Source organism: Lepidochelys olivacea (assembly GCF_965140295.1).
Source record: "Lepidochelys olivacea isolate rLepOli2 genome assembly, chromosome: 8".
Lineage (NCBI taxonomy): Eukaryota > Metazoa > Chordata > Testudines > Cheloniidae > Lepidochelys > Lepidochelys olivacea.
This window is the reverse complement of record NC_140418.1, coordinates 8,398,443-8,425,005: the sequence shown is the minus strand read 5'-3', so window position 1 is coordinate 8,425,005 and position 26,563 is coordinate 8,398,443. Positions and strand designations below refer to the sequence as shown.

Sequence of the window (26,563 nt, the reverse complement as noted above, 5' to 3'; positions counted from 1 at the left end):
TGCTAATAAAAGTAGCAGTTTTGCAAGAGGAAGCTGCTGTCCAAAGTTTAACAGGCCTGTAAACAATCCACATATTCCACCACATGAAAAGGAACAAAAGCAACCGTGGGCCAGACCCCAACTATTGCTTCCATGTTGGTTACTCTTAACCTGAGTGGCCCAAATCCTGAAAGGTATTTAGGTTTTTCACTTCTCTGTGAACTGGAAATACTACGGTCAGCTTAAAGGACTACAGTTCTTATGGCTGAGGGTAAGATTCTTTCTCATATGGAAATATTGTAAAGAGAAGGTGGCAGCCAGCTCTGTTTCACAGCGGGCTGGGAAAACCCTCTTTGTTCAGGAGGGTAAGATACTGGCCAGTGTGGACTAAAGAGTTTGACTTGTGTTCAATTGTCACTGACTTCATGCCAAAAAAAAAAAAAAAAAAAAGCCTAAGTTGGAAAAGCGATCCAATGGAATTAAAAATAGTCCAAAATAAAGCACAGTGAAGGCAGAGTGAAAACTCAGTTCATAGAGCCTGAAAAAGGAAAGAGTTCTAGGTCAGAAATAAAGAAACTGTAAGGTCTGGTCCAATCCTCATGGAAGGTGATGGAAAGACACCCATCAACTGTTGTGGGCATTGGCTCAGTCAGGCCCCTAATGAATACCATATGTATCGTAGTACCAGCCTTGCTTTTTGTGGAGTGTGTTCTACTATACAGCATGGGCTTCTCTCAAGCTTGGTAAATCTGGTTTGTTTTTTGGTTTGTTTGATTTTAAGAAGTGAATCATTCTCGTGAAGGGGGAAAGTGTTGAAGTGCCAAGACTGTTTCTGAACTTTGGACTAGCTTTGAAACTCAAAATGCAGCTTGTGAGGTTGACAAAAGTTTCATCTCCAGAGCGTTCAGCCCTGGCTCTCCTATAGTTCTAACATAAGCCAGAATGCATCTAGTCATTTGCTACTTTGCAAACCATGGGTACAGGGTAGAGCTGTACAAAATGATACAGAAAAGCAGACACCTTCCCCCGCCCTGAATTTACTCTTTCCTAGGGTGGGATGTTTCAGTGAAAAGGTGGCTTTTCCGTCAGATTCTGACACACAACATTCCACCCTCTCTATGAAGGTAATGGGCAAATTGTAGGGTAACTTTTGAGTTGTGGGGTTTTTGTCATGTATTTCTTCCTGGATACCCTGGCTTGCTAAACCTATTCCATGCACTCAGGAGCAGCAGAAACCATTTAAATATGTTCTCTCATGTCTGTATGTGAAGAAGGAAATATGACCCCAGAAGGTACTAGAGGACAGTACAGGGCTGTTATCCATCAAAGCCACCAAATGAATTTTGCAAGTGTCCATAAACTCCTCCCCCCATGAGGAGTCTAGGCAGGGAAAACAAAGATTTGGGGTGGGGGATTTCTCCCAGACTATGTGCTGGTCAACACTTAGGATGCAGAGAAGGGGGTGGGGAGAAAGGGGTCACATGGTCTGTTGGAGGGAGAAGAATTCGGGGGAGGTGGAGACCTCCATAGCTCCAAAGCCTTCAAGGTTTCCCCACAAATAGGTTTGTCTAGTTTACTGCGTGACTGGATATGCTGTTTGGCTATGTTAGAGTGGGGTTCCTTGTTTATTGTATTGCCCTCACAGACCTAAAGTTATATGTTTAGGGTGATAAAGGGACAGAGGAGAGTATTCTTTAAGTTGAACTGTCACAACAGACCAGGGGAAACTCAAAAAGCATAAAATAGCTCATTTTTCTACAAGCTGTGAATTCGAACCTACCCTGCTTTGTCCTGAATCTAGATTTTATGCATAGCAGCTGAACTAGGGCTGTTTTAACTAAGACTTTTGTTAAACTAAGTTTGTGCCATCAAAGGAGTTAAACTGTTAACTGTTAAACTGTTTTAACTAAGACTTTTGGAGATAAAAGTTGCCCAGTTTTTCCTTTTTGGAGCCCATGACTTCACTTTTCTATTTTATGCATATGCACGACAGCCTCTGAACCGGACTGTGAGGGACTGTCAGATTAAACTTGCTACAGGCACTGAAAGCCTCAGGGGCGCGGCAGCTGCATAATGTTAAACTCCCATATACATGGTCAGGCCTGCGCTTGGCTGCAGGCACCTAACAGACAGCCCAGGTCCCACTCGGCAATGCTTGGGAGCACACAGGGAAAGGCTGTCTGCCTCATCTCTTTATCAGTCAGCATCTCATGGCAGGGCCTTTTGACTGCTCTATGCAGTGCCTAGCACAAGTTTTGGGGGGGGGATTCTTAGTTGATCCTTAGGTGACAATGTAATAAATATGATTAATAACAACTTTGTGCCTCTGTTACAGGTGTATACAGCTGCTGGCATCTCCTCCTTTGATGGCACAAAGCATGCAGGTGCTGAGCCAAATATTAATATACCTATTGGGGTTGCATCTGAGGTGTGCCAAACTCACCCTAGGTATGAGCCATGACCACAGCTAGCAACCTCACCACTTTGAGCATGTGGAATCATGAAAACTCACCCTATTGTCTTCAGCCAGCAGCTGCACCCACGGCTTCTTCCCCTTTCCTCCTCTCTGCACTGCCTAGCTTCCTTCATACTTCTCTCCTCCATCACAAAAAGAATGGGTGTGTATACTTGCCCCCCCCCACCTGCAAATGATATTTTCCTGCTGTCTCTTTGGCCTTTTCTCCTCCTTGCCAAAACTGGTAGTTGCCCCACTTCTGTCCAAGCTTTTGGTAGACTGTATGCATTTGGGGATTGTAGAAGATAGCATTGTGGGTCAAACGTAGAACTGTTTGATATTAAGACTGTTCTTGTCTTCATCTGAACCATTAATTCAACCAACTGACCTAACACATGCACCAACCCAGCCTGTTTCAGTGTTTTCACAATATGGACCTTTAATTTTATTTTTTGGAAGCAAAAAGAAACCCATGCTTTAGTGGAACGTGCTCCCACCAGCCACAAGAGAAGAGGTCAGTGTAGGAAAAGAATAGAAGAGGCTGTGTAAGTATAGTGTAGACAGGGAGTGTGTGGATCTTTGTCCCCCTCTAGCAGTTAACTCCTTTAAAGAGGTTTCTGAGTCTGCTAATGCAGCATAGCTCCTTAAGCTAATACTTTGAACCCTGAAACCTGTGCATCTCCCTTCCTGCAGATGCCATGAGCACAGGGATCTTACAAGAGTCTTGACCTGTAGCAAGCCCTGATGTAACTTCTGTCAATTTAGGTTGTTATATATGCCCCTATCATTTAATGCTTCTGAAGTGCTCAGACAGTGCTTTGAATTGATCTCCACACCTTCCTGTGAGGAAGTGAAGCTGATGGCATTATACCAGGGATAAAATTGGCCCCATTCTCTAGTACTTTGTCTAATATTCTTTGTAAATTATTTTGGTTAAACCTTGGCTCTTGTCCTGTCAACAGTTTCTGGGCATAGATTCAGCTGCTGGTTTCAATAATTCAGTGCACTTAGGGCTACTTTTAGTGCTACCTCTTTCCAATCTAAACTAGGATACTTTGCAATGGAAGCTAGGTGAGCCATTCACTCACAACATTTAAAAGTAGAAATGGGGGCCCCAGCATGGACAGCAGAAAGTAAGTTGGGGTTTTCCTTTTCAGTGAGGGCCTGGCTGCCAGGCTCAACATTGCATCACCAGCAACTAAGCTATGTAGCATATGTCCAAACTAGCTCTGCAAATGAGACCACCACCTTGTATCTTCTTAATTCAAGATCAAAAATTTGAATTGAGAGCATTTTGCCACCTCTCAGTTGCCTTGTCTATGTGAACTGGCAGTATCAAGGCAGCCCTAACCCCTGCATATCTTTTCTATGTGAAATGACTGTTTCAAAGAGACCTTATCCCCTGGAAAATATTAACAAGCTTGAGCAGACAAGGGAAAGTCAACCCACTAGGCTAGAGCAAAATTAATAAACCCCACAAACACACAGGTTTTAATTCCCTACTCATACAGTATTCCAATTGCAAAACCCATTGAAGTCAATGGGAGTCTTTCCACTGAGCTTAGTGGTCTTTGGCTCAAATGCTCAGTACCTACTGTACACATTAATTTATCCTGTAAGGTGGCTGGTAACATCCTTGCATTATATAGAGACCTTTGAAAGCAGGCATGGCCTCGCCAAAAGGTACAAACAACCACGCTGAATGTCTTCTACTTACGAGCCATCCAGAATGAGCTATGGAAAATGGTGAGGTTGCCCTCAGCTCTCAGAAGACATTACAGGGAAAGGAAGTACTCAAAGGGCTGTCAGGCTACTAAGCTCTAAGCACACTTGGTACTGTGTTTACATATAAGCATGATGAACAATGTTCACTTCTGCTGCAACAGAGCTGTCCTAAGGAAAGATTGATAACACAATGTGTTCCTTCAGAATGACATAACATTGTACCATGAAAAATGTTAACATACACAATTACACTTTCTTCATGAAGCACCAAAGAAAAGGAAAGGAAAGGAAAGGAAAAGAGACTCCAGTCATTTTAAGTTAAACAGAGTGTTGATAAAAGGTAGACTGAAAAGAATGTCAACTAAAACCATTGGGGATATTGTATAACAGGAGTTTAAAGTCTATGAAATAAAGATACTCAAACAAAAGATTAGGACATTGTCAGTCTAAATTGTATAGGTCCAGTCAAATAGTAAATCATTTTTATAGATAAAAATGCTTTGAAATTATTTATGGGAACATGCAAACTACTGGTTATCAGTTCTGAACTTAGATTAAATATGTGGTGTACAAAGAATCTCAAATGTAAGGTTCCAGTTAAGAAAGGTAGGTAAGTGTAGCCATGAGAATAGTTCCATTTAAGGAAGGGGGACTACTTACATGTTTAAAGTCATGCATGTACTTAAATACCATCCTGAATCTGGGAGTAATTTATTGTATGGTTTGATGCAATACTTCTCTTGATCAACTGGTTATCACTATTAAAGGCATGTGTAGGTAACGGACTCTGTTCTCCTCCCTGTTGAATGCAACTCCCATTAGCATTCCCTAGGAGTTATGCAAGGCATTGAGGAGTGAAAAGAGCCCAAAATCCATAAACCGGCTGATCTGGGCTAGGTAATAGGTTTGTGTGGATTCAGTGAAATACTGTACTGATATTGCACTAGTACGTTATAGCACCCTGGAACCCTAGCCATCAGAACGTTTCAACGAGCGTTATGAAACAATCTTACATTCCTGTTTGTTTTAGGCTTTAGAATTTGGCATTTCTGCCATAGCACCGCTTTTTTCTTTCTCTAGTTTGTATGACATGGGCATTACGATGGTGGTGGTAACATCTCTATAAGAGAGAAAAATGTCGTCTGTGCCGTATTTCCATTTTAATGTAGCTTACTAATGGTCTCCCTCTTTCTTTTCTCAGCGATCAGCTCCTGAATTCTTTGGTTCTTTGTCCTTTCGTAATGCAGCCTCCTCCGTGGGATGAGGTTGTGCTGCGGTACTTCGTTGTCCAGCCCATCGATTTTATATGGCACGTCTACCGCATTAATTTCTGGGTGGTCCTCAGTTGCATTGGAATGGGTGATATTTGAGTTGGAAACCAGAGGAGGACCAGCGGTAGCCTGCATGACAACCACCCCAGTAGGAGGAGTGAGAGTAGGCAGGAGATTCTCCTCAATGTTGTTCTTATTTAGGTTAGAATCAGTTACATTATTATCCTCTGTTATGTTGTTATACATATTACAGGACTTGCAACACAGCTTATTGTAACCAGGAATTGAACAGTAACGAGAGAGAACTTCCATGCGACAAAACATGGACTTGTCTCCTTGGCAACGTTCCCCTGAAAGAGAGAAAGAGGAAAGGTAAATAAATAGCACGTGGGGGAAGTCTTATCCTAGAAGAACATTTAAAGTCGTATCCTATAAAATCAGCAACAGATACACTCAGGCTTTGGCAATGGGGGTAGGGTTGGAAATACAAACTGGGCTGGGAATTTGACAAATGGACCCTTTTAATTATAGAAGGTGTAACTGAGACCCTAAATCCTGACACCATCAAACTCTAGGGTGATCAAAGCCAGATCTGAATTTTGCATGTTGGACCCATCTCTATGATAAATCCAAGCACCCCACACCTTTCCCTTATGCTACACTAACGCTAGGCTGTGGCAGTGACATGAGTTCACTGCATTGTCGTGAACTAGAACAACCTTACTAATGCTATGTTGCTACTCCAGAATTCCACCTTAAGCCCGCAAATAGCTTAAGTCACAAATTTTACTCAGGAGCTCTTTATTCCTTCACTCCTTTTATATGCTGTTATGCAGAGTAACAGTGACTTAATTAAAAATGAGGAGGAATTAAAGTGTAAAAAGCCACTAATCTCAGCCTTGGGTTTACTTCTATATGCCTATATCTGAGCTTCAAAAAGCTGTAGTCTTGGCTGAGGCTGTATATAGCTTCTAATTTAAAATAATTTATATGGAAGTCATTTCTTACTCAGCTGTCTAGCTTCCAGTCTGAAAGTGGTGGCATCTCCTAAATGGTTATCTTGCCTACGAGAACTGTGAAGACTTTGGAGCAAACCTTTTCTGCCTTTAAGGAGGAACTTGGAATATGGTGAGCTGTTTACACAAGCGAGGTAGAACTGTGCTAACTGACATTAGTGACTGGGAGACTCACTGCAAATCCCTGACTTCTGTAAATCAGGGAATGAAGACACCTAATAAAGATTAAACCAGGATAATTAATAGATGTTAAGGCCAGAAGGGATTATTTAGATCATCTAGTCTGAATGAGTCACAATGAATGCACTGGGCCAGATCCTGGTATCAGTGAACTGCATGTGGCAAAGTTTAAGATTAGGGGGGTTAGCCATATTCTTCTTCTTAAGCATTTATCCAAGTCTAGTCTGAAACCACTAAAACCCTTGTCTCCCCTCCTCCCCCGGGCAGACTGGCTGGGGTGCAATCTTTAATCAGTAGTTCTTAGCCAGTGGAAGCTAACAAGGCTGGGGCTTTCCACCTGTCTCCCTTTTACCCACAGAGGAGTCACTGCACGTCAGGGACAGCATGCTGTCTGTCCCCCCTGCATGGACACAGTTCTACAGGCTCTCTGTGTTCTGTTCACTACGCTAGTTGCAGTGCCCCAGTACCTCCTGGTTCTAGGCAAGACAACAAACAGAATTACATTAATTCCTGCCACCTAAATAAACCCAGACTGGGGGAACGTGCTGAGGAAGAGGGCAAGTTAGAACAACACTTTGAATGGTTAGTGACAAGTTATTTTCTCAGTAGCCACAATGCTGACTGTAACTTTATAAGCTCCAGGGCCGTCTTCTGCAGTAACCCACGAGCCACCTGTAGGTGAGAGTTCCTGCATTACCATGGGAACACAATCATACCTATTGACTAGTAATGATAACAGAAGTTGTTGTGAACTCTTATAGGACAAGATGTACAATTTCAAATACTTGCCTTAATTCACAGTATACCTGATTGCAGAATATACATAAAGCCACATATGTTTAGCATTACTGATACCATACTTTGCCACCCTTTTATTTAAGCGCTTAGCAACATTTCAGCAAATTACAGCACCACGACAGATTCAGAAATATTATGTGAATTTAGAAAGCACAGGTGTCAGCTCTTCATTCATGCTCAGTTAAAAATATAGGGAGTTATAGTGTTTAATTGGCAAACATATCAGTCTAGCATATGCTAATAACTATTCCTCTTGCTTTGAAAAGCTAGAGTTGATTGACAAGACAAACTACTTGTCTTTAAACTAACCCCTTTATCCATTGATTATTGCATTTTCTATAGAAAAACAAAAATATGGTTCTTATTTCAATTTGTCAGTTTATTTTCAGATGATAAACTGAGACAACAACCAGAAGGAACTTCTTCTTGGAAATCTGAGAATAGTAATTGAGTTTTGGACAAATTTTCAAAGCGGCTTCAAGCCTGCAGATGCAATTTAGTGTGTGCAAGTTTTTGCATGCAAAACTTAACATGATCTATAAAACTTTCTTCATGCGTGAGGCCCCTTTGAACATTTTGCCCTATGTGGCTTTAGTACAAGCTTTTCCAAATATATAGTACCTGTTGAATTTTCTGCAAGCTAACATTTAAATTTAGGTTCAAAAGGCACAGCCATTCTCGTCTATATATTATAAGAGTCAGTAGATGCCTCTTTAGAAACATGCCTTTTTTTTTTTTTTTTTTTAGCAAAAACATGAAGTGATCAAGCATAAAAATTACACGAGAATCAAATTCCAGTATCTGAAAAAGTTTAGCTTCATATTTTACATGAATAAATTTCCAAAACCTTGTAACTCATGAAGATCAAAATGAAATGTATATTATCTTTTCAAACCAAAATAGTCAGATGTGCTGAACTTTTATTTTATTTGCAGTATGCATGACAGACTGGCAGTATGACTTCAAATCATCACTAAGAAAAAAATAAGTCAGTTTCAAAGTCACTTTGGTACACATTAAATTGGTCTAATAAAAATATTGGAAAGCAAAATGAATTGGCACATCTTTAATATTAATGTTCAATACATACAAAACACTAATAAAATATCCCTGATAAACCAAAGTGCATATAGACATAGTGCACAATGCCCAGATACCTTATTGCACCATTCTCTATAGCCACCCAGATCTTGAAACATCACTAAACATTTGTCTATTTAAGGTAACAGTCATGAATATATTTATACAGTTAAACACCAATTATTTTACATAACAGTATTCAGTGCCAGGGATGTGTCTTTGCTTTTTCACCTTGTCATGTAAATTATTAACATGTTTCCAGAAATTATCATATTAACACCAAAATTTAAATATGTGATCACATGATAATGACAAGTTTGAAGTGCTACATTGCTGAAGAGCCAAAGATTTGGAAGTGCCACCTTTCTAAAGGATAGGATCAGTGGAATAAGGTAGCAATTTACTATATAACTCAAAGACTGGTGTTTAAAAATTTATATACTTCTACTATTACTTAATGTCACAAATGGTTTTATGCATAGTGAATTCCAAATCTTCCAACACAAACACATAAGGTGAAGCAACAATGGCAATTAAATTTTGAGACATTAAATAAATGACCTTTTCTTTATGAAATGTACACGGCCTGTGCAAATTAACCTTTGATTAAATTTACTTCCTTCCAATATTTTATCATTCAAGTAAAAATGCTGTTTATGAAGATTAACTCATGTTTCCAGTGTACTGTTTGTATTTAAAGCCGGATCTGGTACTTAATGCCATTACATTTAAACATTAAGGCATTTTTCAAAAATTTATTTTTTTTCCTATGCAAAAAAAAGCAATAAAAATTGAGGTAATTCTGTAGTTGTTCACACTGTTATGTTTGCCAGTTGACACATATATAGAACATACACACACACACACACACACAATCATACCAATCAAGTCAAACATGCATATGGTGAAAAAAGACCAATGGATGTAATGATCCTAAGTAGTTCAATGCTGAGCAACTTGAGACATCATAGTCAATGCAAATGTCATTGCCTCAACTATGTTTAAAAAAACACCACCAACAACAAACCTTTATAGCTTGGACCACTTACATTTAACAAAACGTAGGAAAAATATGCAAAACTCTGGCAAAATGGTATGCAGAAAAAAAGAACCTTGCAGCTTTTGAAAAGAAAATATTCAGAACAGGTAGGAGTTTGAAGAAAGTGTACAGCACAATAGCAGCATTTAAAATATCAACAGAAATGGAGCTACTTGTAATAATAAGCTCTTCACAAAAACAAACAGTTATTAAATTAGGAATAGATTTGAGCAGCATGGGTAAGTAAGCAATGACACTGCAACGGAAAATGGAATGAACTCTTTCATCCAACAAACTACTCCAAAAGGAAAACTAGCATGTTATGAGATTCAGAGCCTTTAGATAAAGGAGAACTTTAGCACTACAAGGTGTCATTATTGTGATGTGATCACATTCACAATAAGTTCTCAGTTTTGCTATCAAACTGAACGTCATGAACCGGTAAGCCTTTTTTCACCATCACCAACCAACAAGCAAACTGACCCCAGCTCCCTTTCAGAGGAGTGCAACACACTGCAGAGATCCTACTTCACACATCCAACAACTCCAAGACCTCCGCCATCATTGGTGCACGAGCTCCAGAGAAGAAAGACACTGCGCACCAAGGGCCCAGTGCGGAAAAAAGATTCAGCCGAAGATTTAACTTGGTAAAGTCAAGGGAATTTTCCATATATAGAGAGGAAAAGAGCAAAAGGCAAAGTCCACATTTGATGTGGCATGCATTTAAGGGCAAAGGCAGAGTTATAAATGGGTCTTTTACTTGAAGATATTTTCTGGATGGGATAATCTCCATCTGGTCTTGACAGCCATTGTATCATGTAGGTTTTCTTTGATGGATCAGAAACATTTCCTGGAATAGAGGAAAAAATGTAAGCAAAAATGTATTAACATTAGTAGCTTTACTATGTCATAACTGGATCAAATTGAACTGGCTTGAGTGAAAAAAGTAGCAGCGAGAAAGACTAGAATGTTGTTAGGTTGGTATCTTTTAGAATAATTGAATAGTTGATGTCTTTTTTTCAATTTGCTATTAATTAATAATTTGCTCCCTGGGTTTGGAGTATAATAGCAAACGTGGAAGGAAGACTGAAAAGCACCAGTTTCCAGTAGCAGTATTACCATGTACTGCAGTCTAAGGGTCATCACATTTGTGTTTAACAGCTGCACTCTTTAGGATCTTTCATGTGGTACATGTAAGTGATACTCTTCTTAAGTCAACAGGCTAACTCCAAGGCCATATTTCTACTTAGCAAAACATCAGTACTATTGAATAATAATAAAGTTTAAAATGATACAATTTTATCATTTTTAAATGACCTCACAGGCAACATTTGCAAATGGCAAAAAAGCCAGTGAGGACAGGAACAAGCTCAGTGGACACAAATATGTGATACCTTGTTTGATGTTTCAAGGCTAACTCCTAAAGATGACCTGTCTTGACAGAAGTGACAGGAAGAGAGCAACAGCCCTGAAATGTCATTGGTGGGGAGATGGAGCAAGAAGAGGCCCACTTCCACATATTGCTGCTTTTAATGGGTACCGCCCCCACCACACTCTGGCCAATCCCAAGACTTCTCAGAATCACTGGCACTGAGCAGCAGCAGTTCCCATAATTCCACCTTAGTGTTCTCTGGGCTTCTGGCCTGCAATATCGTAGCAGCTGGGTTGGCTAGTGTCCCATATCACTGCGAAATAATTAGGCATAGAAAGTATGCTAGCCACACAAACCACTTACAGGTCCACAATCTCATTGACACTCGAAACCCCTAACACACTTTGCTGAATACAAATTAATCTCTTGCATGAATGTGAATTCAGTTAAGGAGGGCTTCACTGCTTAACCACATTTAATTGAAATAATATTTTCAAAATTAGCAAAACATGCCAGTCACAAGAACAAAGAGCACAGTGCTTACTGGGGCATAGAGATAGTCTGCAGATCCTCATTGTTTCCGGTTTGTCTTCTGTACAATAGCCACTAGCATTGTCTCTCGTCCTGCACAAAACCTGCCGTTCCTGTGTGCCGTTACCACAAGTTACAGAGCACTGGGGAGAAAATGCACAAATTAGGCCTTGATTCATCTTTTGCACATGATTTATTAGGAATTCTTTTTGTCTTGGACCTCAGTCCAGCTATGTAATGGTACATAATTTGACCTGACCACAATTATCACATTCATACTACAAGAGCATTCACAAACCCCTCCAACCCTGGTGAGAGCCCACTGTGAAAACACAATCCCTCCTTAGAAGAGCTCAAAGTCCAAGCAGCATATGAATAAGACTATATGCATCTAGTCACTGCACTTATCCTGAACTGTATTGCTTACAATTCTTCTGAAAGCCACGAAGAAAAAAACAATACTATGGCTCCTATTGGTATAGCAGAGATATAAAATCAAATGTTGTACCTACAGATACAGCTATACTTTGTAAATTGCTTCATAGAGAACCACCATGAAAGATAATTTTGATGTATGGTATCTTTTCAATTTGAGTAGATTGACATGTAATGCCACTACATTGCATTTGCATCTCTCCTTCCAGCTGATGAGCTCAGAGCACTTTACAAACATGAATAGATCAAGCCTTGCAGCACTCCTGGGAAGTTGGTAAATACTTTACACCTGGGGAAACCGAGTACAATGAGGGTAAGTGCACACTTACAAAGTTGCACACTATGTTAGTGGAAGAGTCAGGAACAGGGAGCTTAAAATTCCCGACTCCTGGTACTTTGCTAGAACCATTGGCTCTGCTTTGTACCTAATACCTCTGTATGGAAAAAGTAGCACTGGAAGAACCACCAGCCTGCAATCCCTTTTACTCAATACTTGTAACCTTCCCTCATAATGCCTTTTCTTTGTCAAAGATGCCCAATGCCCATTTAATTGCAATAAGGTTAGGTGCCTAACTCCCTTAGGCACTTCTAAAAAACCCAGCCATGTCCCTAAAGGACTTTAGGGAAAAAAGAAAAAGGCATGACACCAATCTACTGTATTATTTTTCTCCGAGCAGTGTCATTTGGTGAAATAGTTGAAGAAACAAACAGAAGAGAAATGCTGGAGGCGCCACTTCCTTTCTTTCTGAAACTGCAACTCAGACCAGAAAGATCTGGCTCATGGGAGCCAAATCAAACAGCATTACTTCTGGTCATACTGCCATTACCCCCACCTATACTCACTTCTATGCTGAATTAGCCCTGGTGGATACAGTGTGCTCTACATTGGTAAGCAGAAGTTTTCCAGTCAGTGCAGTAGCAGGACAGGACAGGACAGGACAACTCGCTGAAGACTCCCCCTTCCCTGCTTTATAAAATATATGAAAAATATGATTGATAATTACTTATGATCATTATCTACCTGTGACCAGGGTCCTATCCTCCACTGTGCAGGACAAAGTTCTCGATTGCAAGACCTTCGGCCTTCTGGACGATCATTGTTGCAATATTTGGTATGAACAGAACGATTTGTATTGTCATGCAGGGGTTGGATACATCGTACAGAACGTACTTGATATCCTGTTTTTCCACAGCTTTTGCTGCAGGGCTCCCAATCTCCTGTAACCCATCTGGTTAATGAAAAACAGGACATGTGAGGTAAAAGTCCCTCTCTCATACGTTAGTCATGTAAAAAATATTTATTGAACTATAATTCTTAAATTTCAGGATTAGCAGTATGTTGATCTTGATCCCAATCTAGTAAATGAAAGAGGATAAATAAAAATTACTAAATGTTCTGCGAGGGCTGAATTAGCCACAGCACTGAAGCTGACAGTAAGTGGCTAAATGTATCCAAGCAGTGTCTTCTGCACTGGAAAGAGTGCAATATGGGTCCTTTGGTCTCTGTTTGTGGTAGCACTTATGGTTATTGTAATTAGGATTGATTTAGTGCGTCTTACCATTCCAAGCAAGCTACTGACAAGAAGGAATTTAGTCGATCAACTTAATATTTTAGATTCAGCAGCAGTTAATACTGTGGCAGGTTTGTATCATAAAGGATCTTGAAGAAATATCAGATAAAACTGAACTTTGCATATAGGGGAAGGTGGAAGAATTCTAAATCTCTTGGCTAAATCTTGCCAGACGTATCTCAGGTTATAAAAAGAAAAGGGAACACACACAAATACATTTTTGAGAATTTCAGAATTTTTTTGCACTGGCATAATACAAAATGTGGAGTTCCACAACCAAATTTCTTACATGATTAGTTCTTTAATAAGGGGAAATCAATGCTATTTTTCAGAATAGACAGTGAAAGACTGTGCAAGTCCAGAGCATTAATGTAAAATTTCATCCGCTGAAGGGTTATTTTTGTTGTCTAGAGGTTCCGTACCACCATTTTGAATTCAGTGCTCTCTATCATTGACAAAACTGTATCCAATTTGTTTTTTTTATCACCATATGTGCAGCTGGCAAAAGAGGTGTTTTGTCTTTAATATTAAAGATGTAAAGCAGGTTGGGGACAAACATTTATGAAACCATTTCAAAGCTTGTAGCTTCCTACTCCTATTGAGTCCCTCCCTACATTCATCTTACAATGACTTGCTTTCTTTTCAACTTTTTACTGTGCACAGGCTTATTAAATTCTTGTAAGTAGATGGCAGCTCAGCTACAATTCTACTGTAGTTCAAAGCATAACAGCCAGAGGCATGAAACCCATTATAATGAAGGTCACATCTCTTCCTACCATGCTTCAGTATTGTATCATGTGAGTTCAGCTGGGGCACCGGTGTAGTAATGCTTTCTAACTGTGGCACAATTAGAGGTTCTTTATTTCTGAGATGAAGGTGTCAATATTACTTCATTTCATTTATTTTGGTTATAAGCTGGGGTCCTTTAAGGACTGCATGTAAAAGGGCTGAGATCTGCAAAGGAGACTGAAGGAGTTAGATATCCAATTTGCATTGATTTCCAATAGTATGTGGGCACCTAACACTTTTAGGCTCCTTTTGAGACCCTTACAATAAATTCTGTTTATCTTCAGAAAGAATAGACCAAACACATGAATCACTGATATGGCTAGGAAAAGAAAAAGGAAAATGTTTTTTCCCCCCACAGAGTTATCTCAGCATGAATATTTCCACTTAACTTCTCTTTCTTTGGAATTCTCTAATGAGGCCCCTCCTCATTACAGGCCCATGTTTGGTGCACTCTCTAGATACCTATTACGGATTTACTATTTCAAAAGTTAAAAAACAAACAAAACCCACCAGTCCTAAGATAAAGTAGTATTAAGCGGTTGTATGCAGTGTTGTAGCCTTGTCAGGCCCAAGATATTAGAAAGAGAGGGTGGGCGAGGTAATATCTTTTAGTGGACCAGCTCCTGTTGGTGAGAGAGAGCTCTGTGTGGTTCAAAAGTTTCTCTCCCTCACCAACAGAGGTTGGTCCACTAAAAGATCTGACCTTATCCACCTTTTCCCTCTAGTATTAAATGGTAACATTTTCAAAAGCACCTAAATACCTTTGGAATTCCAGCCCAATTTTTAAAACAGCTTAAGCGACTTAGGAAGCTAAGTCTCATTGACTTTTATTCACTGTTATATTGACATTCAGTGGGACTTAGTACTCGATTTACAAAGCTGTTTAGGAGCCTAAAGATACAGGTACCCAATAGGATTTACAAAACTGCATAAGCAGGTTAGGGGCCTAACTCCCAATGAAAGCCAAAGGGAATAAGGTGCCTGTCAAATCTCACTAGGCACCACTCTGCCTCTTTTGGCATCTCCTAAGCAGCTTTGTAAAATCTGGCCCTTGGGGTCCTAAGTCAGTCAGATGCTTTTGAAAATTTCACCCAAAATCTACAACAAGTTTCTCAAGTTTAGTGCAATTAGTTAGGTGAACCAGAAGTCAGAAAGACTTAATTATTGGTGTGCGAATGTTTCCAAAGATAAGCAATCCCATCTACATGTATAACATAATAATTCCTTGTTAGATCCTTGGATACCAACCTTAGCGGACCTGTCTTTTGCCGATACTCTGAACTGAAAAGAACAATTTCCCGGCAGCTTCCCTAACAGTAGTTATTTGTAAACCTCTAATGAGGCTACTTCTACACTACAGCTGGGATCGATGCTCTGAGATCGATCCACCGATGGCAGATTTAGCAGGTCTAGTGAAGATCTGCCAAATTGACAGCGGATCACTCTCTAGTTGACCCCTGTACTCTACCCCCAACAAAAAGAGGAAGGTAAGTCAAAGGGAGAGTTTCTTCCGTCGACCCTCCGCAGTGTAGACCCTGCGGTAACTTGACGTAAGGTACGTCTACTCCAGATATGTTATTCATGTAGCTGGAGTTGCGTAGCGTATGTCGACTTACCATGGTAGTGTAGACATAGCCTAAATAATTCATGCTGAAACCAACAGGGAAATAAACCACTAAAACAATTGTTGATAGCAGAGGATGGGGTTATAGCAGTAATTCTTACAGATGAGTTTACTCAGAGAGGGTGACAGTTCAACCAACCACCTAGAAGAACCATGAAAAATATAGACTCATTTTCCAGAAGACTGAAAGCCAGAACTGAGCTGTTTGTCAAGTAATTTTGAAGACTTCAAAGCAATATATCCAATCTCTCTTAGGAGCAACATTAAAGGCCTCCTAAATCCCTGCAGTAATATTTTAAAGAACAGACTACTAACCACTAAGCATCTTGTATTGTTCAGCATTCAGTACTGTACAGAACACGTAGACAGCATGATTACACTGGGATGCTCAAACTGAGACTCTTGTAAGTATACATTCCCTTTTTGATGCAGATGCACACATCCCATTAGTGCTAACAGAAGTTGTGTGCATAACCAAGAGGAGAATAATATGTCACTTTCATTTTTCTTTTCTATGTGGTCCTTGTTACAACAGCTGTTTCTCTTTGGAAAACTGTCTCTAATAGAATCTAAATTAGAGGTGTTGTGGTCAGAACAAACTAACGCCTCACGTCCCTTTTCTCCTCCCAGTCGGGATTGCGTGGAGGGGTGGGGTGAAGCAGTAAACTGCTGAAGGCCACAAAGGAGGCAGAGGAGTATCTGAGGAAACTATTAGATTGTGGCAGAAAATAAAAGGGAGCCTCAAAAAGTTCAGCCTCATTTTGGGGACTTCCTTGATCGATCTCTGTTGGATCCAGAGCTTATCCATTTTTAAATACCATCTCCCCACAGCATTAGACACCAAGACTGTTGCAAAGGGGAAGTGCTTTCTGTCTACAGTGGAAGCTGTTGCGGTGTATTTGATGCTTAGCCACAGAGCAGATGAAATTTAGTTTTGCTGATGATGTGTAGGGCTGTTGTAGCCATGTTGGTCCCAGGATATTTTCTGACAATGTAGTATTTGTAATACAGTTTTCACAGAACTCTGAGCTCATTCTTATCAGTAGTGAGGTTCACCTTCTTTCACAATGGCAGAAGACAATGTTGCCACCATACCACTAAGCTCCATAATGTTCTGTGAAGATCTGATAAGGGTCTCTTGAAATAAATCAGTAAATCCCTTTGATGGCAATTTAGGAAATAGTGCTTTAAAAATCAGTATTACAGCCTAGCTGATCGGGGGACATTTAGCTATAGATGCACAGAAATAACCATTTCCTTGGTGATCGTCAAAGTGGCTGACTTCAGTTAACTGACTGATGATAACATGAGAAGAGCTGTGAGGCCCAGGGAGGACAGAGAAATAATACACAGGGACCAAGAGAGATTAGAAACATGGGAAGAAAATAAAGTGAAATTCATCTTGGAAAAACACAAGCAAATACAACTGGGGAAAATAACCCCAAACACAAATACCCAATGAGAGGGGGGAACTGGGGAGCAGCAACGCTGATCTATCTACAGATGAAACAGAAAAGCAAATTAGACATCAGATAAAATTTTCAGAAGTACCTCAGGCACCTATGTCCCATTTTGAAGAGTAGCTAAGGTACTTAGTAGTGTAAATGTCATTGAAAGTCAATGTGACTTAGGAGCTGAAGTCCCATTTTCCCCCAAAATGACTTAGGAGCTTAAGTCATCTTGCAGGTTCCAAGAGCCTGGGCTCCAGCCCTAGCCCAGAAGTCTCCCCAGCAATGGAACACCCCATAGCCTGAGCACCAGGAGCCCAAGTCAGCTGGCATAGCCAGCCACAGGTTTTCCTTTGCCATGTAGACATACACTTAGGCACATTTGAAAATTTTACCCATGTTTTGCAATGTGGTATGGCTGAAAACTCCTCCATGACTGCCCCTAGAACACTGTATTACATTCTGGGCACAATTTTGCAAGAACTAGAGTGACAAAGTGGAAGGAGTGAGGGACTGGAGGATATTTACGAGGAATACTGAAAGGTGGGCTAAGTGATGACAAAGTGGGTGTACATGATCACAGTCTACAAACATTTAAGGGATGGAGAAACCAAGAAGAGGGGATATTATTTAGTGTGGTACATGCAGGTACAATTGGCATAAACTAAATATAAATATACACTGAAAAATGCCCTGAGTTTGAGATGTGTTAGGCAGTGGAAGAGTTCCACAACGGAGCTGATGGAAAGATCATTACTTGGGACATTTAAAGTTTGTACAAAGCACTAGAAAAGGTGGTGTAGGGAATAATCCTGCATTGACCAGGAGATCGACTCATACGTCTCTTCTGGTTTTAACCTCTGATTTTATGAAATTACACAGTAGAGGAGTAAGGCTACAAGATCACTTATAGGAAAAGGATTTCTGGGACAATTCAGTTGCAATGATCCTCCATTGATTGTGAGAGAGCAGCATCTTACAGTTTTATTTTGTCAGTCTCAGTGCTAAGGAGTCCAATCAAAATCTGCCTCACCTATGAACAAGAAGGAAAAGACCATCTGAAAGTGGGGAAGGTTGAAAGGAAAATATTCGGTGGGGAAAGGCCTAAAATGTTGGTTGAATCCAGGCCCCATTTAGGATTAAAGCCACCTTCTAGGTGAGAACGAAGTTACTAGTTTAATTAGAGAGGGGGCCCAAACCAAAACCCTGGATCAGAGAATATTGAAACATTGGAGGTTTAGAACCAAGATCCTGATATGAATTTTGTAGCTGGCTAATACCTCTATACTGGGCTGACCCAAAACTCCAGATCCCAGCACCCTTAAATTTGGCGTCTTTGAAATCCGTATCTGAATTTTGTGGCTCATGTGCAAGTGTAATTTAATTTTACTTTCATTTATAGTTTTACTACCTGGAAAGGAGCTTATAACTGAGTAATAGAAGATTGTAGCTTTATGCAGAGAGTTCTAATTATGGTCATTAAGTCACTGTTGGTAAATAAACTTGTTAAACCCTGATCTTTGTGGTGCTGATGGGGCACAGTTATTTGGCTTCTCCTTCTCTGATGTTTGTCTTTGGAAGGGAGTTACAAAATATTGGCTGGTATTGTCTAGTTATTCATCACACGCACTGGAATTTAGACTTGGTTGCCAGAGATAAAAGCTGTAGATCAACTTACTCCTTCCTTGTTGCGGTAGCAACAGGGGAAATATGTGAGTCCTACATGTGACAGGGTTAACTTGCTGCCAGTCAAAAAAGCACCTGTAAAATGTGAATAAATACATCCGTAATAACTGACTATATACAACAAGGAAGCACAAATAATAACCTCTTAAAATGTTGTCCTGGGGTATCCATGGAAATCAACATAAATGTTTCAGCAAAAACTTGCATGAGCCAAACCATTCCCCTCCCTGACCTTTGCAGCTTTAAAAATATGCTGTGGGTTTTATTGGTGTTTGTATTAGAAGTGTATGACACTTGTTCTCTTAAATAACACTCTATATGCTTGCTTTTATATAGTTAAATTCACACTCTGTAAAATCAATTTATATTACTTAATTTCTGGTCCACTGAATACAAGTGTCTGGATCAAGAAATGGGTATTTTTCTGACCCAACCTATCTCAGAATCAGCGGGAACGGTCATTCCCAGAAACAGTGTTTCTGCAAGCAACACTTTAGCAATGATATTGTGTCATTGCATAACACTATCTAGGCAATGATGTAAAATGACGGAGAAGGGCTCCTAATCTAAAACAGCCATGTGTCAGGGTAGTAAGGTATATGGGGATAGCTGAAAGCACTTCGTTCCAGTTAACCATTGGCATTAACTGGACATGGGCTAATACCAATTCTAAGGGACAGCAAAGCTTACATTGGTTGGGAACATTCCTGCAGATTGCACACTCTGCGAATAGGCTTTGGCTTTTGGATCGTCTCGCAGTATCTCCGATGAACCATCTTGTGGTCTGTCTTCCTCCGGCAACCATATTTTGTAAACTGATAACCTTAAGAAAGATACTTCTTTTATCTTCAGCATTTACAATACTTACACACAACTCAGATTGTACTTGTCCATGAAGTGGCTAATAGTGTATTTTGAACAGTGGGTGACCATTCTACAGGATTGTAGATTGCACCTGGTTAGCATTTACTCTGCTCATTACAAGCAGCTAACTGTTTAGCACCCAGAACTACTAGTCCTCTTTGTCTTCTCACAACGAAGCTATAATCACAATAAATAACTGACTCTTCTGGAAGTGTGCAGAGAAGAGCAATAAAAATAATTATGTGTCTGGAACAGGTTCCATATGAGAACAGATTAAAAAAACACAGACTGCTCAGCTTAGAAAAGAGACGACTAAGGGAGGATATAGATAGAGGTCAATAAAATCATAAATGGTGTGAAGAAAGTGAATAGGGAAGTGTTATTTATCCCTTCACATAACACAAGAACTAGGCATCTTCCAATGACATTAATAGGCAGAAGGTTTAAAACCAACATAAAGAAGTACTTCTTCACACAACACAGAGTCAATCTGTGGAACTCATTGCCAAGGGATGTTGTGAAGGCCAGAAGTATAACCAGGTTTAAATAGACTTAGATAAGCTCATGGAGGATAGGTCTATAATTGGCTAATAACCAAGATGGTCAAGGACTCAATCCCACGCTCTGGGTGTCCCTAAAACCCCAACTGCCAGAAGCTGGGATTAGACGACAGGCGACGATCACTTGATAAATTGTCCTGTTCTGTTAATTACCTCTGAAGCATCTGGCACTGGCGACTGTCAGAGACAGGATACTGGGCTAGATGGACCTTTTGTCTGACCCAGAATGACCGTTTTTATGTTCTTAAAGGGGCACCTCTTGGCATTACAAGGGTAAAAGTTTCATCAGTGTCCTCTAAATTTGCACACCTAAAAGAGCAGCCACACAGCACAGCAGCTGAAACCTCCTCTCTCCAGGCAGCACTGTCACCAGCATTAATCAGGATCAGGGTCTAGTACTCACTGATCCTTAAGCTGGAGGCTAAGATCACTGGACACAAAGGATTCGGGATTCATCTGCCAATGGGTGTGATTTTGTTATGTGCTTGAAGTTTTGATATGCTAGTTTTCATCAGCACACAGCCAACTCGTATATAATTGGTACAATTTCTCAGTAACAGACAGGGACAAAGACAAAAACTGTCATACCAGATGCGACCAAAGGTCCATCTTAGCCAGATATCCTGTCTCTAGGAGCAGTAAGGGATGCTCCAGACTGTTTTGGACAATGGGCAGTTATGGGATAAGCTGCTCTAAGAGGAAGCTTGTTCCTAACCCTATGCTTGCATTCAGCTTGTATCATGAAGCACAGTGGTTAATATTCCTTACACATTTTTTCTAGTTGAATGCAAATATGGATGTTCTTATTCTTTATTTGTCTAAACCTTTATTTAAATAAAATCCTGCTAAGCTCTTGGCCTTACTACTCTCTTGTGGCAATGAATTCCGCAGATTAATTGTGCTGTGTAAAAAATAAAAAAGGCATTTTCTTTCATCAGTTTTAAATGTGTTCATTTTACCTCCTCCACAGGGTTTTGAACACTGGGACCATTTTTTCAGAGCCCATTCATGTGTTACTGAATCATCTTCCAAAACATTGTTGTTATCTACATTTAAGGAGTCTTCATGGATCATGTATTTGTAAGTCAAAGAAATCTTGGCACCACCATGAGGAATCACCTAGTCAGGAAACAAGACAAAAAAAAAACCTTTAAAAAGTTTATATCAATCTTACAATGACAATCATGACACAGATATAAAAATGTTCCCCAAGAGATTTAAATGTTTTAACTCCATTAGAGCTGTTCTTGCTATCAAGTATCTCTTTATCATTGGAACATAGGGATTCTTATACTGCACATTTAAATAGGCCATCACTGCTTTGAATTGATTTTTCTTGCCAGTGTTGCATTGACTTGAAAGCACTAAATTTTTCCATATCCTATTCTAAAGGAGAGAAACATTAGGGTACAATGATAAAACAAAAACAAAGATAAATTAAAATACAAAGATTAACTAAAACAGGTGGAAAGAATTGTAATAACCTCTGTAATAAACACAACCTTTCTTACAATGGTCTTGCAAGTTCTATGAATAATAAACTCATTACCTAACCAAAGAATGGAGTTTCCACATAAAAAAATGACTTAGAGCCAGCTTCCGCTATAGTACTGAAGCCAATGGGACCATTCACGGAATATGTTGCTATTCCACGTGAGTAAAGGTATTGAAATCTGGCCCTTAGAGAATGTAATTTTTATTCTTCCAGCGGGCTAGATTTTCAACTGGTGTATACCAGCACAGCTCCACTGACTTCAGTGAGACTCTGTCAATTGACACCAGTGGAGGGTCTGGCCCACAGTATTTACACTGCATTTACTGTTTTACGATATACAGTACAGTGAGCAGAGTTTGAAAGATTTGTGAATTAAAATTCTGATATGGACTAAACCACCTGAGACCCCATTAAATGATCCTTGATGCAAAAGCATCCTGTGTCAGACATTTTCAAAAGCGGGTGCAGATGTTGTTAAAGGGTAATGTACATCTGACTATGATGTGCTACACTGATTTTTTTCTTAATGTTCACATCTCAGCTGTGATTAGTAAGTTGGATATCCATTAGCTAGTGATGATTTCTAGGCCATCCACAGGAAATAATCAGGAAGGTCAGACGCTTGACATAGAACCCTGGAGTCACTGTTAAACACATTTCCAGTAAGTGGTAATGAGCAAGTTGGAAAGGGATTAAAATACATCACTTTTATTCTTAAAGCAGATGACTTAATGTGTTTCACAAAAGGAACCTATAATATACTATAAAACATTATGACTCAGTGTAACCCAGACACTGTCTTCCACAGAAGATGGTTTTCAAGTGGCTTACCAGAATGACTATTCCATTGCTTAAAGGCCCCATGGTCTGCACTGTTTCTCTATCGTCATCATTCCGGTATTCCCATTCCACACCCATGTCAACAAATACTTTAGAATCCGGTACATAGTTGTCTTCATTTAAAACGAATTTCCCTGTTTCTCGATTCTTAATTGCTATAAATAACATAACAAACATGAATATTTGGGGTTTTCATCTCATTTCTAATATTTTTTTCAGTAGAAGGCTAGATGAAAGAGCTCCAAGCATACCAGTGTCTGTTCTTCCCAGTTCTCTCATTGGTTTGAGAGAGAATTTTTTAGGCATTCTGCTTTACCTCATTTTGTTTTCTCACTCTAATACAGAGACTTCTGTGTATTTTTTTTTTTTTGGCCCTGTGTCTATTTGTATTTTTCTCCAGTTACTTTTCCAGGATACACCCCTGTGATCTGAATCCATCCCTTCTCTAGTTAATTTCTGTCCTATCTTCTACTATCAGAGACCGGAGTGGTCTTTGTTTTACTGATATCCCAGGCAAATGTGTACATCTGACTCAAGCACTCCTCAGCACCTTCAGGCTTTCCCCCACCTCATAATTTAAATAAACCAACAACCACTGGCCAAGATTTTCAGAAGTAGCTAGTGATTTTGGGTGATTCCATTTCAGGGGCTCATTTTGAGACAGCTTAATAGGGCTTGATCTTCAGAAAGCACTGTGTACTCATCCTCTGAAAACCAGGCCTCTTTAAGATGTAACTAGTAGCGCTTCAAAAACTGAGGCATCCCCAGGCACCAGTTATTTTGGAAAATGTAGGCCTCTGTCAATTTATGCACCAGCAGTCTGGTTCCCTATATAGACCTTCCCTTCCCCAAATGTTTCCAGGTGCCTAATGAATGTAAACTATTCCTCTTTGCTCCATATACACATCCATACATTGAAACCCTAAGGTTTCAACAGAGTGTGGAATTGGAGGCATTTTAGAGAAAACTAAACGGGAAAGTCTTGACAGAAGACTTTTTCTAGAAAACTAAATTCAACTCCCAGACATCTCTGACAACCCTCCACACCCTTAAAATACAGGTACCAATGTGTATCCCGATGTGCATCACCAAGTGGACCTCATGGCACCATGTACTGATTTCTATCACTGCAGCCTGTCTGCATTTCACATCTCTATCCCCATCCCCTGGAGTAACCTCTTTATTGCGGCAGCAACTATCAGCCTCCTCCACCCGTTAGAACATGGGTCCTATCTAAGGGAGTCTTTCCTCCATTCCATATTGTTCCCCCTCTTGATGAAACCAGCTTCCCCAAGTGGAGGAGCCGGTTCTGGGCTGGGCCTGCTCTACAATATCCCTATATCCTGCTTCTATCAACAATTCGGTCTCTTTTTCCCTCAAGTTCAGCAAACATGGCCTGAAGCTGCTGCACTTGGATTCAGAGTCATGAGCTGCTTCTGCTGGGTGCATGCAGGGAACATCTGGGCATAAGGAAAGTGGTCATATGTTCTTCAGCCTGGGCAGTAAAATAGGTAACACCACACATTGGTTTATCTGTTGCTGGTCTTCTACCCTGTCCTTTATATGGGGATGAAGGGAGTGGTTTATCTTGTGCCATGGTATCTGGTTGACCTAAGTTTTGTGTTGAAGTTTGAAGATAAAGTGTTTCTTTAATCTCTATACAGATTTTAATCCACTCCATTCACTAACAGCAGATTGAGCAGCCTACTCCTCTCAGGAATGACCCCCCCCCCCCCCCGTAATGTCCACATTTCCCTGGGTTCACTGTCTCAGTCTAGGGTCCTGAAGGATAATTATATTAGCAGTATGTACAGGCTTGTGAAGAAGCAGGTTGAAGGGAATGGATGGTCACACTAATGCAACTGGTTTACCCCAAATGAAGAATGAGTCTAGTGTGTTTCCTGAATTGGTCACCATTCTGATCTGCCACAGGGCAATGAACGGCATTTTTAAGAAGCATTTACTGAAGAGAAGCTTGAATGATTCATAGCAGAATTAGCAAGCCATTGGCTGTGAATCCACTTTCAATTAATAACAACCTATTAGACATTGCTTCTCACTGATCCCATTGCACTGTAAGGAGAAGATTTCAATTACTGTCTAAATTTTGTGATTGATCGGACATCCTAGCATCATTACTATTAACAATGGTGCAGAATTTGAAACAGAGAGAATGACAGTGCTATGCTTTGGAGGTAGCTGGGAAGTAGCTGAATACAGAATGCATATTGTGAACTATACACGTGAAGACAATGCAAATGCTATCACACCCTCCAATGAAATTCATCACCCCATATAGCAGCAGACACACAGTGATTCTGGGATCATCCTGCAAAGGTGCTAAGTAATAAAACATGAGGGAATTAGGATCCAATTTTCTAGTAAGTTTCCTGATTTGTGCATGTAAAGGGAGGAGTGTTCTTACGCATAGACAGATGCACAAACACATTACAAGGTTGGGGGGTGGGGGAGAAGCAAACTAAGCCTGTACAGAAAATATCACAAATGAATACTCACCAAGATTATGAATGGTGGCATCTGTTTCTTGTACAAGCAAGTGCCTTGCACCAGCAGGAATTTCAAACATCTTAATGTACCCTTTATTACAATATTTAAAAAAAACAATAACTGGTCAATATGACAAAAACAGAGCAAGTCTGTTTTACTTTATGTAAATGGATTTATTTTACAAAACTCAGGATGTTTTAAAGCAAGCTGGGCATAAGCAATTATGCTATTCCTATTCCTGTATCAGGTAATGAGAGAGGAAAGAGACAGTGACCTCTGGGTTAACAAAAACAGCTTGAATGCCATCAGCAACCTGATGCCACTTCAGACCAAAATGGTTCCTTATCTCCTGAAGTGAACAAACACAATGCAGAAGAGGAGGACATCCAGGTTCCAGACTGGTAATGACTGGGGATAAGATACTGTCATAGCATTCCATGGAATCAGATTCAATAGATGAGCTACATTAGTCTGCAGAGACATCTGCAACACGAATCAGTCTATAAGTCTCTTGGGGGGAACCATTAACATCACTTCCCTGTGCCAAGCATAGGCCCTGATCTTAACATAGAGGGACGACGACCTGGAAAAGGTCTTCACATACTTCCAAACTCCAGACCCATCTCAAAGATAAAGTCCTGACAGTGTCTGCTGGAATAGCTTAGCCTAAAACTATCTGCAATAGGCCTGTGCTTGTCATAGTAGCAAAAAGATCCAGAGTGAACAAACAAGAGAACTCACTGAAATCATTCACCCAGAACAATACATCTTGAATGAACTGACCTGGTTTCTTTGGTGCCCTGGAGAACGTTCCTTTCACCACCTTGCAGTGGGAGTTATCTCCACCACAGACACCACACTTATCCTCTTGCTTAGAGGAACCTATTACCCTGTCACATCCAACTTTCTGTGAGCAGAGAGGAAAGACAATGATACTTGTTTATCCAAACTTTAACTCAAATGATCCTTGGGTTCAGATATCAAACATAGGTTTTTAATATTAGCTAAAAAATTATAGTACTTCCCTAGAGTGCCCATAGGTTTTTAAACACACACATTTCCAGTCATCACAGTAATTGTAGCTTAGGTAAATATATTTTGTGATTCATTAGGGTCCTGGTTCAGGAAAGCATCACTATTAACTCAAGGGTCTTCAGCCTGTCCTTACCTTTAAACAGATGCTTAAGTTCCACTGGGATTTAAGCACCTGCTTAAAGATAAACACCCGCAGAAATCATTGTTGAATAGGGCTATAATTCCATTGCAAACTGTAATTTAAAATACTAATGAATTATAG

General features: G+C 40.0%; 1 protein-coding gene across 2 annotated transcripts in view; it reads right to left on the bottom strand.

Annotated features, from left to right (window-relative positions):
• Window positions 1-4,596: 4,596 nt before the first annotated feature.
• The window catches only part of ADAMTS2 (ADAM metallopeptidase with thrombospondin type 1 motif 2), a 262,414-nt gene continuing 240,447 nt past the window's right edge, over window positions 4,597-26,563 (bottom strand). For both annotated transcript variants that reach the window (XM_084637009.1, XM_084637010.1), the window contains exons 14-22: window positions 26,050-26,173; window positions 25,276-25,356; window positions 22,750-22,913; window positions 21,383-21,542; window positions 19,690-19,822; window positions 12,903-13,110; window positions 11,460-11,589; window positions 10,304-10,393; window positions 4,597-5,780 (exon numbers count right to left, since the gene is read on the bottom strand). In XM_084637009.1, coding sequence (XP_084493135.1) covers window positions 5,320-5,780; window positions 10,304-10,393; window positions 11,460-11,589; window positions 12,903-13,110; window positions 19,690-19,822; window positions 21,383-21,542; window positions 22,750-22,913; window positions 25,276-25,356; window positions 26,050-26,173 — 1,551 coding nt within the window. In that variant the 3' untranslated portion in view covers window positions 4,597-5,319. The remainder of the gene's footprint in view (window positions 5,781-10,303; window positions 10,394-11,459; window positions 11,590-12,902; window positions 13,111-19,689; window positions 19,823-21,382; window positions 21,543-22,749; window positions 22,914-25,275; window positions 25,357-26,049; window positions 26,174-26,563) is intronic.